This window comes from Oryx dammah, unplaced genomic scaffold (genome assembly GCF_014754425.2).
Source record: "Oryx dammah isolate SB20612 unplaced genomic scaffold, SCBI_Odam_1.1 HiC_scaffold_5, whole genome shotgun sequence".
Classification (NCBI taxonomy): domain Eukaryota; kingdom Metazoa; phylum Chordata; class Mammalia; order Artiodactyla; family Bovidae; genus Oryx; species Oryx dammah.
In genome coordinates, this window is record NW_024070189.1 from 47,967,721 (window position 1) to 47,981,776 (window position 14,056).

Sequence of the window (14,056 nt, forward strand, 5' to 3'; positions counted from 1 at the left end):
GAAGCCCAGAAGCTAGTAAGGAAAATAGCCAGCTTTGACCTTAGCAGAAAAATATGAGTTATAAAAAACAAAATTGACCACAAAGTCCTGAGACAGTCGAGTAAGAAAGAATATTTGCTACTCCATGATAAATAAAACTTGAATATCCCTGGAATGGGTGGGATGGGGAGATGAGGTGGGGCAAAGGATTTGAATATGTAGCTCACAGAATAGAAATTCCAAATGGCTGGTAAATATATGGAAAGATGCTGGGACTTGATAGGAAAATTTTAAATATTAGTTCGGAGTGCTCATGGGAATGTGGGTAAACATACTTGTACATATTGTTGGTAGAGTGAATTGCTAGAGTCTTTCTGGAGAGTGACTTGGAATATCAAGACAAAATGACATACAGATTTTAACCTGGTAGTACTATCTTAGTAATCTATTCTATAGAAATAAAACCAATATATAAAGACCGGTAATATATAAAGATACATTTTTAAAAGATGTGTGTTGTAACATGTTAATGGTAAAAAGCTGGAAACAGTTTTAATGTCAAACTGATTAGCCATTAACAAAGAAATAGTTGATTAGGTGAGATACATGCATGTATAGTATTATACGGCAATTAAAAAGAAATCATTGGCAGTCAAATGGCAGGTAAGTGCTGGTCTGGTAACTTAGGAGGAAGGAACTAGGAGGGCCAGATATGGGTTCTGTCACAGAATTTGTCTAAACTGATTTTCCTCATCTCTGAATGGGCATAACACCAGTCCTACCATCCTCTTGTATTTGTTCAGTTCAGTTCAGTCGCTCAGTCGTGTCCGACTCCTTGCGACCCCATGAATCGCAGCACGCCAGGCCTCCCTGTCCATCACCAACTCCTGGAGTTCACTCAGACTCACGTCCATCGAGTCAGTGATGCCATCCAGCCATCTCATCCTGTCGTCCCCTTCTCCTCCTGCCCCCAATCCCTCCCAGCATCACATCTTTTCCAATGAGTCAGCTCTTCTCATGAAGTGGCCAAAGTACTGGAGTTTCAGCTTCAGCATCATTCCTTCCAAAGAAATCCCAGGGTTGATCTCCTTCAGAATGGACTGGTTGGATCTCCTTGCAGTCCAAGGGACTCTCAAGAGTCTTCTCCAACACCAAAGTTCAAAAGCATCAATTCTTCGGTGCTCAGCCTTCTTCACAGTCCAACTCTCACATCCATACATGACCACAGGAAAAACCATAGCCTTGACTAGACGGACCTTAGTCGGCAAAGTAATGTCTCTGCTTTTGAATATGCTGTCTAGGTTGGTCATAACTTTTCTTCCAAGGAGTAAGCGTCTTTTAATTTCATGGCTGCATTGTTAAGAAGGATCAAATGAACTATTACATATGCAAATGCTTTGTAACTGTAAATCCCCGTACAGTATGTTCTGTTTTCCTAACTACTGGTATTTAATGTGTGACTGAGTAGGACTACAGAAGTGACATGTGGTATGAACTCCTTTCCTAATTAAGAATTACACCCCTTGCAGAAATCCCGAATGGCCAACTGTGCTTCACATCAGTTTCTTAAGAGTTCGTTGGGGGGAAAAGTGTATTTTTTTTTTCTGGCATCATGGCAGAGTCACCAAGGAATCTTAATACATATGTTCTGGCCACAAATCAGACCAGCTAAATCCAAATCTTTGATAGTGGGGCCCTTGAATTTTCTATCAAATTACTCAGATAATCGTGATGACCATCATAAAAAATACCTAGTCTGAAGTTAAAATACCGTAATGCTAAGATGCCCTCCTACACGCACCCTCTTGAAGTGTTTCTACAATAGATTTTGTCTTCAGTTAATATTTGCATGATAACATTTATGCGTGCTTTGTTCTAAGCACTTTTTGTACATACTACTTAATTTATTCTTCACAATAAAAAGGAACTTTCAGTGTTCTCATTTTATGATTGAAGAAACCAAGACACAAAGAGCTAAATATCTTGCCCTGCTCTTTACAAAGGAATATCTTAGTATATAAATACTAAGTTGGAATTTGAACCCCAGTGGTTTTGAACAAGCACACACAAGTACACACAAGTACAATATTCTGTTGTCTTATTCAGAGAGGTAGCATCCAGAGTGGTTAAGAGCAAGACCCTGCAGCCAGACTGCCTAGGTTTGAATCCTGGCCGCTTCCAGCAGACTGCTTCTCCTAAGCCTGGTGTCTTCATCTTTATAATGGGGATAATAGTAATACCTATTTAATGCAGTTGCAATGAGGAGTACATGAATTAATATTTGTAACAAACTTCAAATATTGCCTGGCACGTAGTAAATGCTACATAAAAGTGTTTGGTTAGTATGTGGTATTGTTTTTGTACCCCTGACTGAGCGACTGAACTGAACTGAACTGAATGTATTATAAAATCAGTGTTGGGTCTTATCACCAGTTGCCATATAGATTTACAGAAATGAATTAATAAAAATCTCAAAAGACATATCTAATAAATACATAAGGGAGATATCCACCTTGATGCATGGATATATAGAGGTACACGTGAGATTTCAGAAAGAACTCATTACCAGTTTGATTTCACGTCTTAAATTCTTATTGTAGTAATAGGAAGAATCTTTAAAATTTTCTCTCACTTGTTCTAATTAATAAGAAGAAATCATTTCTTCTAAGAGACTGCAATGAACATTAATGCATTTTTTATTCACTTACAGCAATTATATCCCAGAAGTGAGAATCATGTCAATTCCCAACCTTCGCTACATGAAGGTTAGTACCATGTATATTAATGGGAAGAGAAAGAGTTAATTGATTGAAGAGGTGTGCTTAGTGTATGTGGTGGCTGTGCATATTTGACACGGGATTCAATGAGGAAGAGACAGAAAAGAAGAAAGTTTGAAATAATAAGGGGACTGAGATTTTAAGTGTCCTTAAGCTGGGATTCTTGATTATAGCGTCTTTGAATATATGCAGGAGGAGCAGGGTGCACATTACATGGTGGTAGAATCATGGCTGGTAAAAACGGAGATGTTAGACCCCACAGGCAGCTTCGGGTCTCCTCCTGTGTGTGTGTGTGTGTGTGTGTACACTGTGTGTGTGTGTGCGTGTGCGTGTGTGTGTGATTCTCCACCATCTGTGTGTGTGTGTGTTGTCATAGATTTCTTTGTTACCGCAGCCCCTCTATTCTTTTGAGTCCTTGACTCCCACACATGCCTCCCAACAAATTACAGAATGTTCTACAGCAATAAAGACACTTTTATAGTCCCTATTCATTTCAAAGATTTTTTTTTTTTGCTAATCTAAAGAGCATACCAGAAAAGTTCAAGATATCTTAAAAGTCTTCTATAGTCTTGATATGCCCTTTTTTTTTTTTTTTTGGCTATATTAATACATTTGGCTGGCCTGTGGCTCCTATAGTTTATTTATGAGGGCTTCCTTCTTTTAAGTCCTAGTGACATCCTCGGTAGAGTAAGAGTTACAAACTTTAAACAGTCACTTAGATAATGTATATTTCTCAGAATTTCTGGATCGAGTAACTGGCCCTTTTTATGGAATCTGATCCATTTCCTCAGTGAAATAGCAACTCTAGAGAGGATATAGTCTAGTGTATAAGTAATGTAGGAGTTGACGAGCATTTAAGAGTGCAGCGATGCAGAGGTACAGGTGGGGTGCTCAAGAGTGATGGTGGAGGCGGGGGCCCAGGGGCTGATGATTTTGTGATATAATCATGAGAGAAGGTGGACCTAGGTGGCAGCAGTGTAGCATGTCTGAAAGATACCTTTCCTTTTCCCCAGGAGAGCCAGGTCCTCCTGACTCTCACGAATCCAGTGGAGAACCTCACCCACGTGACTCTTTTGGAGTGCGAGGAGGGGGACCCTGATAATATCAACAGCACTGCTAAGGTAGGAGTGTTTTGCTTCATTCTGAGTGACCCTGACTTTCCTGAAGTGGCCTCATTTGACCTGCTTTAAAGGATTCCACACTCTCGTTTTCACATCCAGTCTTCAGGTTCTCTTGATTTCACCTCTAGAGTTTTCTACTTTATCCGCAGGCACACTGCCACTTGCCCTTTTGAGGATTTCATCATTTCTCACATGGACTAGGACAGTAACTTTCTAACTCCCTGTTTTTAGTTCACCCCCACTTCCACTCCAGCCCATCTTCTGTCTTGCCGTTAGGATGATCTTTCTAAGATTTAGCTTTGATCATGGCAAGCTGCTTGTTTGGTGTCCCTCTGACGTTGGAATAAACTAAATTCCTTGCCATAGCTTAAGAGCTCCTTAATATCCTCATCTCTTTTCTTCCATTATGATCTTCCCTAAAACGACTAAATCTAGCGTTCTATAGATCATTCACGTTAATGGTTGAGATCCAAGCAGATCCAGTGGGTCATAAACTCTAATGTTCCTGGAGAATTACATATGCTACTCATTTTACCTAGAATTCTTCCTTCCCATCCCACTCTTCTGACAGACATGCCCATAGCTCTCTTTCTGCCTGAGACATACTGATTCTTCAAGATGCAAAGGAAGTGACATTTCCTTTTAAAAGCTGATGTGCCTCAGCTAGATGCCCTCTGCTTACATAGAGTATGCAGTGTGCATGCATGCTGAGTCACCTCAGTCATGTCCCACTCTTTGCAACCCTGTGGACCATAGTCCGCCAGGCTCCTCTGTCCATGGGATTCTCCAGGCAACAGTAATGGAGTGGGTTGTCATGCCCTCCTCCAGGGGATCCTCTCGACCCAGGGATTGAACCCGCATCTCTTAAGTCTCCAGCATTGGCAGGCGCGTTCTTTACCACTAGCGCCACCTGGGAAGCCCTACATAGAGTATCAGTTCAGTTCAGTTGCTCAGTCGTGTCCGACTCTTTGTGACCCCATGCATGGCAGCACGCCAGGCCGCCCTGTCCATCACCAACTCCCGGAGTTCACTCAGACTCACGTCCATCGAGGTGGCGAGAGTATACGTGGCACTAAATATTAAAATAGGCGATTCTGACTCTCAGTATTACTTGAATGAATGAACTGAGACCTTTCTACATTTTATTTCATGATTCATCTACTACTTGAAATTTTAGAACAAGAACTTTTCTCTGTAATAGGCCATTTTATTGTCTCATAATTCAGCATGGTGTTCATAACAAATCAGCAGAAAGGATGCCTATATCTTTAATTAGCTGTTATTCAAGTTATGCTTATTAGTAGAGAATTTATCTCTTTATTTTTTCTTCTGCTTTTTAATGATTTCATTTCCCAGCATCACTTCTAAAGAGAGATGACACTCATCTGTCCTTGCTCCTTTTTAAAATATCACTAATGAGCTGTCTATGCAGTGTCTCTATCCAGATAGAAATAAGTGTCTGATAAATATACCCAGCTTATGAATTTGCTGCTTTTCTCTCTCTTTTAGCTCCCCAGCCACATTTATTTCCATAATTAGAAATGTTACTAACATTGTTATCTGTTAACCTCTAACAGAGCAGAGTTGAAGCCTAGTTACAACCAAAGGCTAAGTCTGAAGAAAACTGTTTTTCATGGCCGTAAACATAGGCAATATTCCCATTTCAGAAAATATGTTGGAACCACTGTTTCTCCTTTCAGTTCAGTTTAGTCGCTCAGTCGTGTCCGACTCTTTGCAACCCCATGGACTGCAGGACTCCAGGCTTTCCTGTCCATCAGTAATTCACGGGGCTTGCTCAAACTCCATGTCCAGCGAGTTGGTGATGCCATCCAACCATCTCATCCTCTGTTGTCCCTTCTCCTCCCAGGTTCGATCTTTCTCAGCATCAGGGTCGTTTCCAAGGAGTCAGTTCTTTGCATTAGGTGGCCAAAGTATTGGAATTTTAGCTTCTGCATCAATCCTATCAATAGAATATTCAGGACTGATTTCCTTTAGGCAGTCCAAGACTCTCAAGTGTCTTCTCCAACACTGCAGTTCAAAAGCATCAATTCTTCAGCCCTCAGCCTTCTTTATAGTCCAACTCTCACATCCATACATGTCTGCTGGAAAAAACATAGCTTTGACTAGACAGACCTTTGTCAGCAAAGTAATGTCTCTGATTTTTAACATGCTGTCTAGGTTTGTCATAGCTTTTCTTCCAAGGAGCTAGCATCTTTTTATTTCATGGCTACAGTCACCATCTGCAGTGATTTGGGAGCCCCCCTAAAAGAAACTGTCACTGTTTCCACTGTTTCCATATCCATTTGTCATGAAGTGATGGGACCAGATGCCATGATCTTCGTTTTTTATATGTTGAGTTTTAAGCCAGCTTTTTCACTATCCTCTTTCATTCTCATCAAGAGGCTCTTTAGTTCTTTTTCGCTTTCTGCCTTAAAAGTGGTGTCATCTGCGTATCTGAGGTTATTGATATTTCTCCTGGCAGTCTTGATTCCAGGTTGTGCTTCATCCAGCCTGGGGTTTTGCATGATGTACTCTGCATATAAGTTAAATCAGGGTGACAATATACAGCCTTGACTGATGAACTCCTTTCCCAATTTGGAACCAGTCTGTTGTTCCATGTCTGGTTCTCACTGTTGCTTCTTGACCTGCATGCAGATTTCTCAAGAGGCAGGTAAGCTGGTCTGGTATTCCCATCTCTTGAAGAATTTTCTACAGTTTGTGGTGATCCACACAGTCAAAGGCTTTGGCATAGTCAATAAAGCAGAAGTAGATGTTTTTCTGGAACTTTCTTGCTTTTTTTATAATCCAACAGATGTTGACAGTTTGATCTCTGGTTCCTCTGCCTTTTCTAAATCCAGCTTGAACATCTGGAAGATCACAGTTCACGTACTGTTGAAGCGTGGCTTGGAGAATTTTGAGCATTACTTTGCTAGCGTGTGAGATGAGTGCAATTGTGCAGTAGTTTGGACATTCTTTGGGACTGGAATGAAAACTGACCTTTTCCAGTCCTGTGGCCACTGCTGAGTTTTCCAAATTTGTGGCATATTAAGGGCAGCACTTTAACAGCATCATCTTTTAGGATGTGAAATAGCTCAGCTGGAATTCCATCACCTCCACTAGCTTTGTAGTGATGCTTCCTAAGGCCCACTTGACTTCACATTCCAGGATGTCTGCCTCTAGGTGAGTGATCACACCATCATGGTTATCTGGGTCATGAAGATCTTTTATGTATAGTTCTCCTGTGTATTCTTGCCACCTCTTCTTAATATCTTCTGCCTCTGTCAGGTCCCTACCATTTCTGTCCTTTATTGTGCCCATCTTTACATGAAATGTTCCCTTTGTATCTGTGATTTTCTCAAAGAGATCTCTAGTCTTTCCCATTCTGTTGTTTTTCCTCTATTTCTTTCCATTGATCACTGAGGAAGGCTTTCTTATCTCTCCTAGCTATTCTTTGGAACTCTGCATTCATATGGGTATATCTTCCCTTTTCTCTCCTTTAGTTTATCTTCTTTTCTCAGCTATTTGTAAGGCATCCTCAGACAACCATTTTGCCTTTTTGCATTTCTTTTTCTTGGGGATTGTCTTGATTACTGCCTCCTGTACAACGTCATAAACCTCCGTCCATAGTTCTTCAGGCACTCTGTCTGTCAGACCTAATTCCTTGAATCTGTCACTTCCACTGTATAATCAAAAGGGATTTGATTTAGGTCATACCTGAATGGTCTAGAGGTTTTCCCTACTTTCATCAACTTACATCTGAATTTTGCAGTAAGGAGTTCATGATCTGAGCCACAGACAGCTCCTGGTCTTGTCTTTGCTGACTGTATAGAGCTTCTCCATCTTTGGGTGCAAAGACTATAATCAGTTTGATGTTAGTATTGACCATCTGGTGATGTCCATGTGTAGAGTCTTCTCTTGCATTGTTGGAAGTTTTAAGTTTCCCCTTTATGTGTTTTTCTCCTTTATATGTTTTATGTTTCTCCTTTGTTTTATGTTATATGTTTCTTCTTTATATGTTTTATGTGTTTCTCCTTTTTGTTTTTCTTTTTATACCACAGAGTATAGAGAACAATATATAAACACCCATGTTCCACCAGCCAGAAATAAAACATTGAAGGCACAGTTGAAGCCCCCGTGTCCTCCCACTTGAATTACCCATGGCAACCCCAGTGAACTAAGCACTCTCTTGACTTTTTCATTCCCTTAAATTTCTTTGTTCTTAATCTTTTATCATAAATGTCTGTATTCCCAAACAGTATGTTTTGAAACTTTTTGTAAGTGAAGTAATGTTGTATGTTTCCTGAGACTTGCTGCTTCCTTCGGCGTGTCTGGGTCAGGGCAGTACTGTGCTGTATTCTGTTGGATGCATGTTCAGTGCACTGGCCGCTTCTGAGCCAGCCTCTGTGTGCTGCTCTCCAGGTGGTGGTGCCTCCCAAAGAGCTCGTCTTAGCTGGCAAGGATGCAGCAGCAGAGTATGACGAGCTGGCAGAGCCCCAGGACTTTCAGGACGACCCTGAGTAAGTGATCCTCCTGGGACTTGCCCCCACCCACTCACCCACACACCACAGCTGGCTGGCTTACAGGAAGCCCGCTGATAGATCTGTTTTCTTACCTGAATTCAAGTAATTTTTTCTTCCTATTTATTATTATTAACTGATATATATGAAGATATATTAATGAAGTGAAAGTCACTCAGTCGTGTCCAACTCTTTGCAACCCCATGGACTATAGAGTCCATGGAATTCTCCAGGCCAGAATTCTCCACTCCAGTGGGTAGCCTTTCCCTTCTCCAGGGGATCTTCCCAACCCAGGGATCAAACCCAGATCTCCCACATTGCAGGCATATTCTTTATCCGCTGAGCTACAAGGGAAGCCCATTATTATATGATATATTAAATCATATATATGAAGAAGAAAATAAAACCTCACCACCAGAGATAAACACCAGTAACTTTTCCATAATTAGGATCATTCTGTAAGCACAGTTATTTTAACCTGTGTTTCCCGTGGTAAAAATTTCAGGTGTGTGTTTGTTAATGGTTGTGTACAGGGTACAGTACTCTGTCCGCAGGTTTATTGTTGGATTTATCGACTTCCCTGCCACCTTTCCAGATTTTACTCTCTCATACCTAATATTTCTCACTTATTAACTGAGAAGTAAAAGCCAAGCCTTTCCCAAATGAGGAATACTTTGGTTAGCTTTCAGTCTAAAAAACAGAAATCACATCTGTTATTTGAACAGAGAAAATTTAAGTCTTGTTAACAGGGTAACTTTAAAAGTTAATTTTTTTTTTTTTTTTTTTTTTTTTTTTAACAGGGTAACTTTAAAAGTTAAAAAGAAATCTGAAATATCCCAGAGATGGCAATTCAGTGAAGCAGTTACCATGCCTAAGGCTAAGAGGATAAAGAGAAATGGTTAAAATGATTAGAATTTAGAAGCTTGAAGGAAGGAGGAGTCCCGTGGAGCTGCAGCTCAGACCTCTGGGAAGTGGGGGAGGGAGGGGACACTGCCTGACTAGTGCTGGCATAGCAGGCTGGCAGAGGAGGGGTGGCATGCTGAAGCTGGGTATGCAGTTGGAATATGCACCTGGATATGCCACTTCCTGAGTGAAGACGCATTGCTGGAGTGCTGCCCGCTGGAGCTGCACGGAGATAGGAGGCTCACCCGGAGGAGCAACCCCTTTTTCCCACAGGCTACTGGTCTCTGTTAGAGCCGTTGAAGGGAGCCTGACAGGGAGCCAGCCTAAAAAGCAGGAGTGTGGTTAGCAGAATCCTGTGTCACAAAGCAAGATACAGAAAGTGGGCTTAGGGAATTCCCTGGCAGTCCAGTGGTTAGGGCTCCACACCTCCACTTCAGAGGGGCCAGGTTCCATCCCCGTTTGAGGAACTAAGATCCCACAAGGTGTGTGGTGCGGCCAAGAAAATAAGAAAACAAAGAATGTGCTTTGAGCTGAAAAGCAATAGCATTTAGTACACTAGTATAGGGCATATTTAAGGCTTTTAAACAAAATGATTAAAAGCTTCCTCACCAAGATACTGGAGAGAACAAATATAATAACATGGGACAAACTAGAAAAACCAAGTGACTGCAAAGGTGAGGTTAGTACAGTGATTGCAACACTTGGGTTAACTTCAGAAAGCACCAGGTTGGGTGTTTTAATTTTTTTTTTTTTTTTAAATTCCATATAGAGTACCAGTCCCCACAGCTACTCTTTAGCAGGTCTAGAATCTGAATTTCTTTTTTTTTTAAAAGCTTCCCTGGCATCAGTGGTTGCCTGGGAAACTAAGGCTAGAAAGAATTTTTTTTTAAAACTATTTTTAATTGAGTTTTTTAAATGAATCTAATATAAAAGATTTAGTTGGTTCAAAATGGTTGTGCTAGTATAATGCTTTTTTTCACATTATTGTGCTTTTTAGGACTTCCAGATATCTGGAAATTAATAGTACATAATAGTGGATAATATGAAAATGTTTAGTTTCAGTAACTTTTCTTAGAGTAGTTGAGTATCATTTGGATAGTAGATCACGTTCTGTTTATTTCATTGTTTTTTACTTTTGAAGCTAAACTGTTTAAACACAAACTTCAAGTGCATATCAGAAAACTGAGATGGAAACTTGAACTAGAGACTTTTTTTCTATTCTAAAAATTCCTAATTCACAGAGGCTGTTTACAAGACACACTGATTTATGATATTCCAGAAATTGTTTAAAGCTCTGAGTTAGCATCAGTCTGTATCCTGTAGAAATATTACCACATGTTTATAAAAGTTAATGTGAAGATATGTTTGTAACAGGAAATCAGTGTAAACAAATTATGGTTGCTATGCACCCATTAAGTAAAATGAAGATCTATATATACCAATATGGACAGGTGTTTGTGATAAACAGTGGGAAAAAAACTTGTTACAGAATAGTGTGTCCCTTTTGTATTGGTTAAAAAAGCATAAAAGTGTAAGTGCACGGAAAAATACGTAGTAGGTTAAGAGCTAAACTGTCGACAGTTTTTCTCTGTGTACTGCAGAAGAAAATAAGAAGAAAGATTTACTTATGTCCTTTTTCCTATCTTAAGTTTTATGACTGTATTTTACTTTAGTAATAAGGAGATTGGCATTTTGCTGAAGAAACTTCATTGTTGACAAACGGGATTCTGGTCATATCTTGTTGTCAGAGATTTCCTGTGGGCCATAAAATGACTGTGAGTTTAACTGGCTTGGCTGACCTGTGACCTGCCTAATGCTGTGCTTATTTCCTTCCATAGCATTATAGCCTTCAGAAAGGCCAACAAAGTGGGTATTTTCATCAAAGTGACCCCACAACGTGAGGAGGGAGAAGTGACCGTGTGCTTTAAGATGAAACATGATTTTAAAAACCTGGCCACTCCCATCCGCCCCATCGAAGAAACTGACCAGGGCACAGAAGTCATCTGGCTCACCCAGCATGTGGAACTCAGCTTGGGCCCGCTTCTTCCTTAAAATGTTCCACTGGTGGGCAGATCCCCAAGGACAGTATCACCACGAACCTGCGTTAAAATGTGGAAGCCGCTGCTTCGTTAGACCTTGTTTATAATGATGTACCATGCACTACTGAGTCCTGTTCTAGGAGGGTGGGCGCATAGGCAAGGTGTTAGGAACACAGCAACTGCTGTACCTCTGGCTCTCTCCTCTGTTCACACCCGTAAGTCTGTGTCTCCCTCACTGAACCCTGCACGTTGACTCACAACAGCATAGTTCCATCCCAAGAGAGGATGTGGCTGTTCCTTGGAGTGGCATTCAGTTGACCACTTGAGAAACTGTCCATACTGTCTCCCGACCTGATCTCATAAAGGATCAGTCTCACAGATGAAAACTTGAAATAACTGAAAGTTAGACCTGCTATTGATGACCTGGCACTGGTCTCAGTGTTGTACCAAACGCTTTTTGCATTCCACTGGATATAGTCTAGCACTCTAAATATATATCTGTTCCCTTGCCTCCTGGCTTCCACCCATTTGACAGGAAAATAGAATTGTCATGTTGTCTTTAGTTGTGCGATGATTGGAAAGACCTGTGAAATAGTTAAGGCACCTTCATTTGACTTCTTTAAGTGAATGTAGGATACTTACATATTAGTTGCTTTAAAACTTTTTTTCCCAGCAGAATATGGAACTTTTTCTCCTAGGGAAAATTTGAGAAGGAAGCAATTGCATGTCATGTCACTGGGGTGGCAAATTCTATTCATTTTAACTGTTGCCACAATATCCAGGGATTGATGCTGCCACGGGGAGGCATGCTTTATATGTCTTACTCCATACCCCTTCTCCTCTCTGCCTCTTTAACTCAGTAAGTTGTTGAGTATTTGGAACCCGGAAAGAGCCCAAAGAAAACTTGGTGGGCAAGTTCACTTCTGGAATGCAGAAAATATCTTAAGGGTTAGATTTTTATCATGATCTGAACTAATGTTCTTTCCAGTGATTGAAGAGGAAAGTAGCATTTGTAATCTCTTGAATCCAAAACTGAATATTAAGAAAAAACCTCCTCCTTCCTGAGTTTATGACTTTTATCGTACAGTTTGTCAAATAAGCCCATTTTGATCATAAACCATAAAATAGTTCAACAAGCAGCCCAGAATACTTGCCTAACAACACACATGCTGTTTTCACTTGGTATCCTGGAGTTGGCTTGCCAGCCTTAGTTTCTGTGATGTTTTCTAAAATGAGACTTGACAAAGTAGACCACCAGCTGCACCATATTTCCATAAATGTATTGTTAGCAAGTGGCCAACAGACTTTTGGGGGAAAGAGAAATTTCCTGTTTATACCCTGGTTTTGTTTCTAAGTTCAAGCCTTTAGTTAAAAAAAAATGTATATAGCAATTTAAAATATAGGACACAGTAACTTTTCGGCTCCCCTTGGAAGGTAGAAATATTTAGGAAACCTTTGAAAGACACTAAATAGTACTCTTAAGATCAATATTATGAAACAATATTCCACAGAGTAATATATATGCTGCAGTGTAAGAAAAAAAACTTATATCTCTAATATTATGACAGTAATAAGGCTTAGTCTCTTAGGAGTTGGGGCAGCGTGTTGTATAATGACAACTTTGCAAACTGTAGAAATAGTTTAAGTTTTTGTGACCGTACAAAGTGTCAAATTAATTTCTGTTTCACTACCCGCTACCACCTGCCGTGACGCCAGTGCTGCATATTTGCCAGTGGAGGAGATGAGCCTCAAGGTAGAGAATAACGTCCTGTGTTTACATGTTTGCACAGACTACACACTGTTACGCATTTATGGCATATAGCTGGTGTTTGTTCCCAGCAATAACAATGTTAAGTAACGGGTCTCATCACCCCCATGTGACACAGAAACACAAAAACACTTTTGATCATAGAATTGTTTCCTCAGAAGCCAAATTAGCTTGCAGAATAACTGAGCTCTTGATTTACTGTTTCCTCAAGACAGTTTTCAGTACAGGCTGGTAATTCTGCGTGTTAGTAGAAATGGTTCAATATCTGCAGTTGGTGAATTTGGACTTTAATTTGTTCATTTTTTATATTAGATCAGGTGCAAGGTTTTTAAAGTATGGTGAGTGTGTACTACTGCAAGCAAATTAGATGTCATTAGCACTAGAAACTGCAGTTTGGGGAACTTAATCTGAATTTGTGATTTGATTGGCCCACTAGAGTTTTCTTTTGTTCAGACTGTTTATAGACCTGATGAGCTAAATGTCACGCATGTTTGTAAAGAAATTTCCTTTTTGGTCCATTTTGGGAATGAGAGGCACTCCTTGGTATTTATGAATGACAGGTTACTATTTTGCCTTATTGCTTAACTTCATGTAGTGAAATAAAGCAAACAAAGCTTGAGTGTGTCTTGTTTGGTTTCATGATGGCTGACTGGAGTAGCATGCCAGTGCTTGGGAAGGTGAAGTCAGCAGTTAGCATGAAAGTCAGTGGGGCGTGCCCCCTTCTCATTTCTTAAAATGAACTAAGGTAAAACCTCAACTTAGTTCACTGTAACATTGTATAGATAGATGTTGCTTGAGCTCCCTATCTCAGAACTGTTGTGTAAATGTTACATTGTTACATGTTACTTTTCCTCTGGATCATTGCTTGCAAAGATACCTTTTAAGTGTACAAGTAGCCACTCATCCACTTTCATTTGTACTCAGCTTTTCCCTCCTCTTATTGTAGTGAATT

The 14,056-nt window shown here is 40.2% G+C and overlaps 1 protein-coding gene across 2 annotated transcripts in view; it reads left to right on the plus strand.

Annotated features, from left to right (window-relative positions):
• Positions 1–13,728, plus strand: part of DCTN4 (dynactin subunit 4) — a 33,157-nt gene extending 19,429 nt beyond the window's left edge. Inside the window, exons 10-13 of one of the 2 annotated variants that reach the window (XM_040239603.1) lie at positions 2,690–2,744; positions 3,770–3,877; positions 8,297–8,394; positions 11,136–13,720. In XM_040239603.1, the coding sequence (XP_040095537.1) occupies positions 2,690–2,744; positions 3,770–3,877; positions 8,297–8,394; positions 11,136–11,349 (475 nt within the window). In that variant the 3' untranslated portion in view covers positions 11,350–13,720. Of the gene's footprint in view, positions 1–2,689; positions 2,745–3,769; positions 3,878–8,296; positions 8,395–11,135 lie in introns of both variants that reach the window. The other variant, XM_040239601.1, reaches the window with a different exon arrangement.
• The last annotated feature ends 328 nt before the right edge of the window (positions 13,729–14,056 follow it).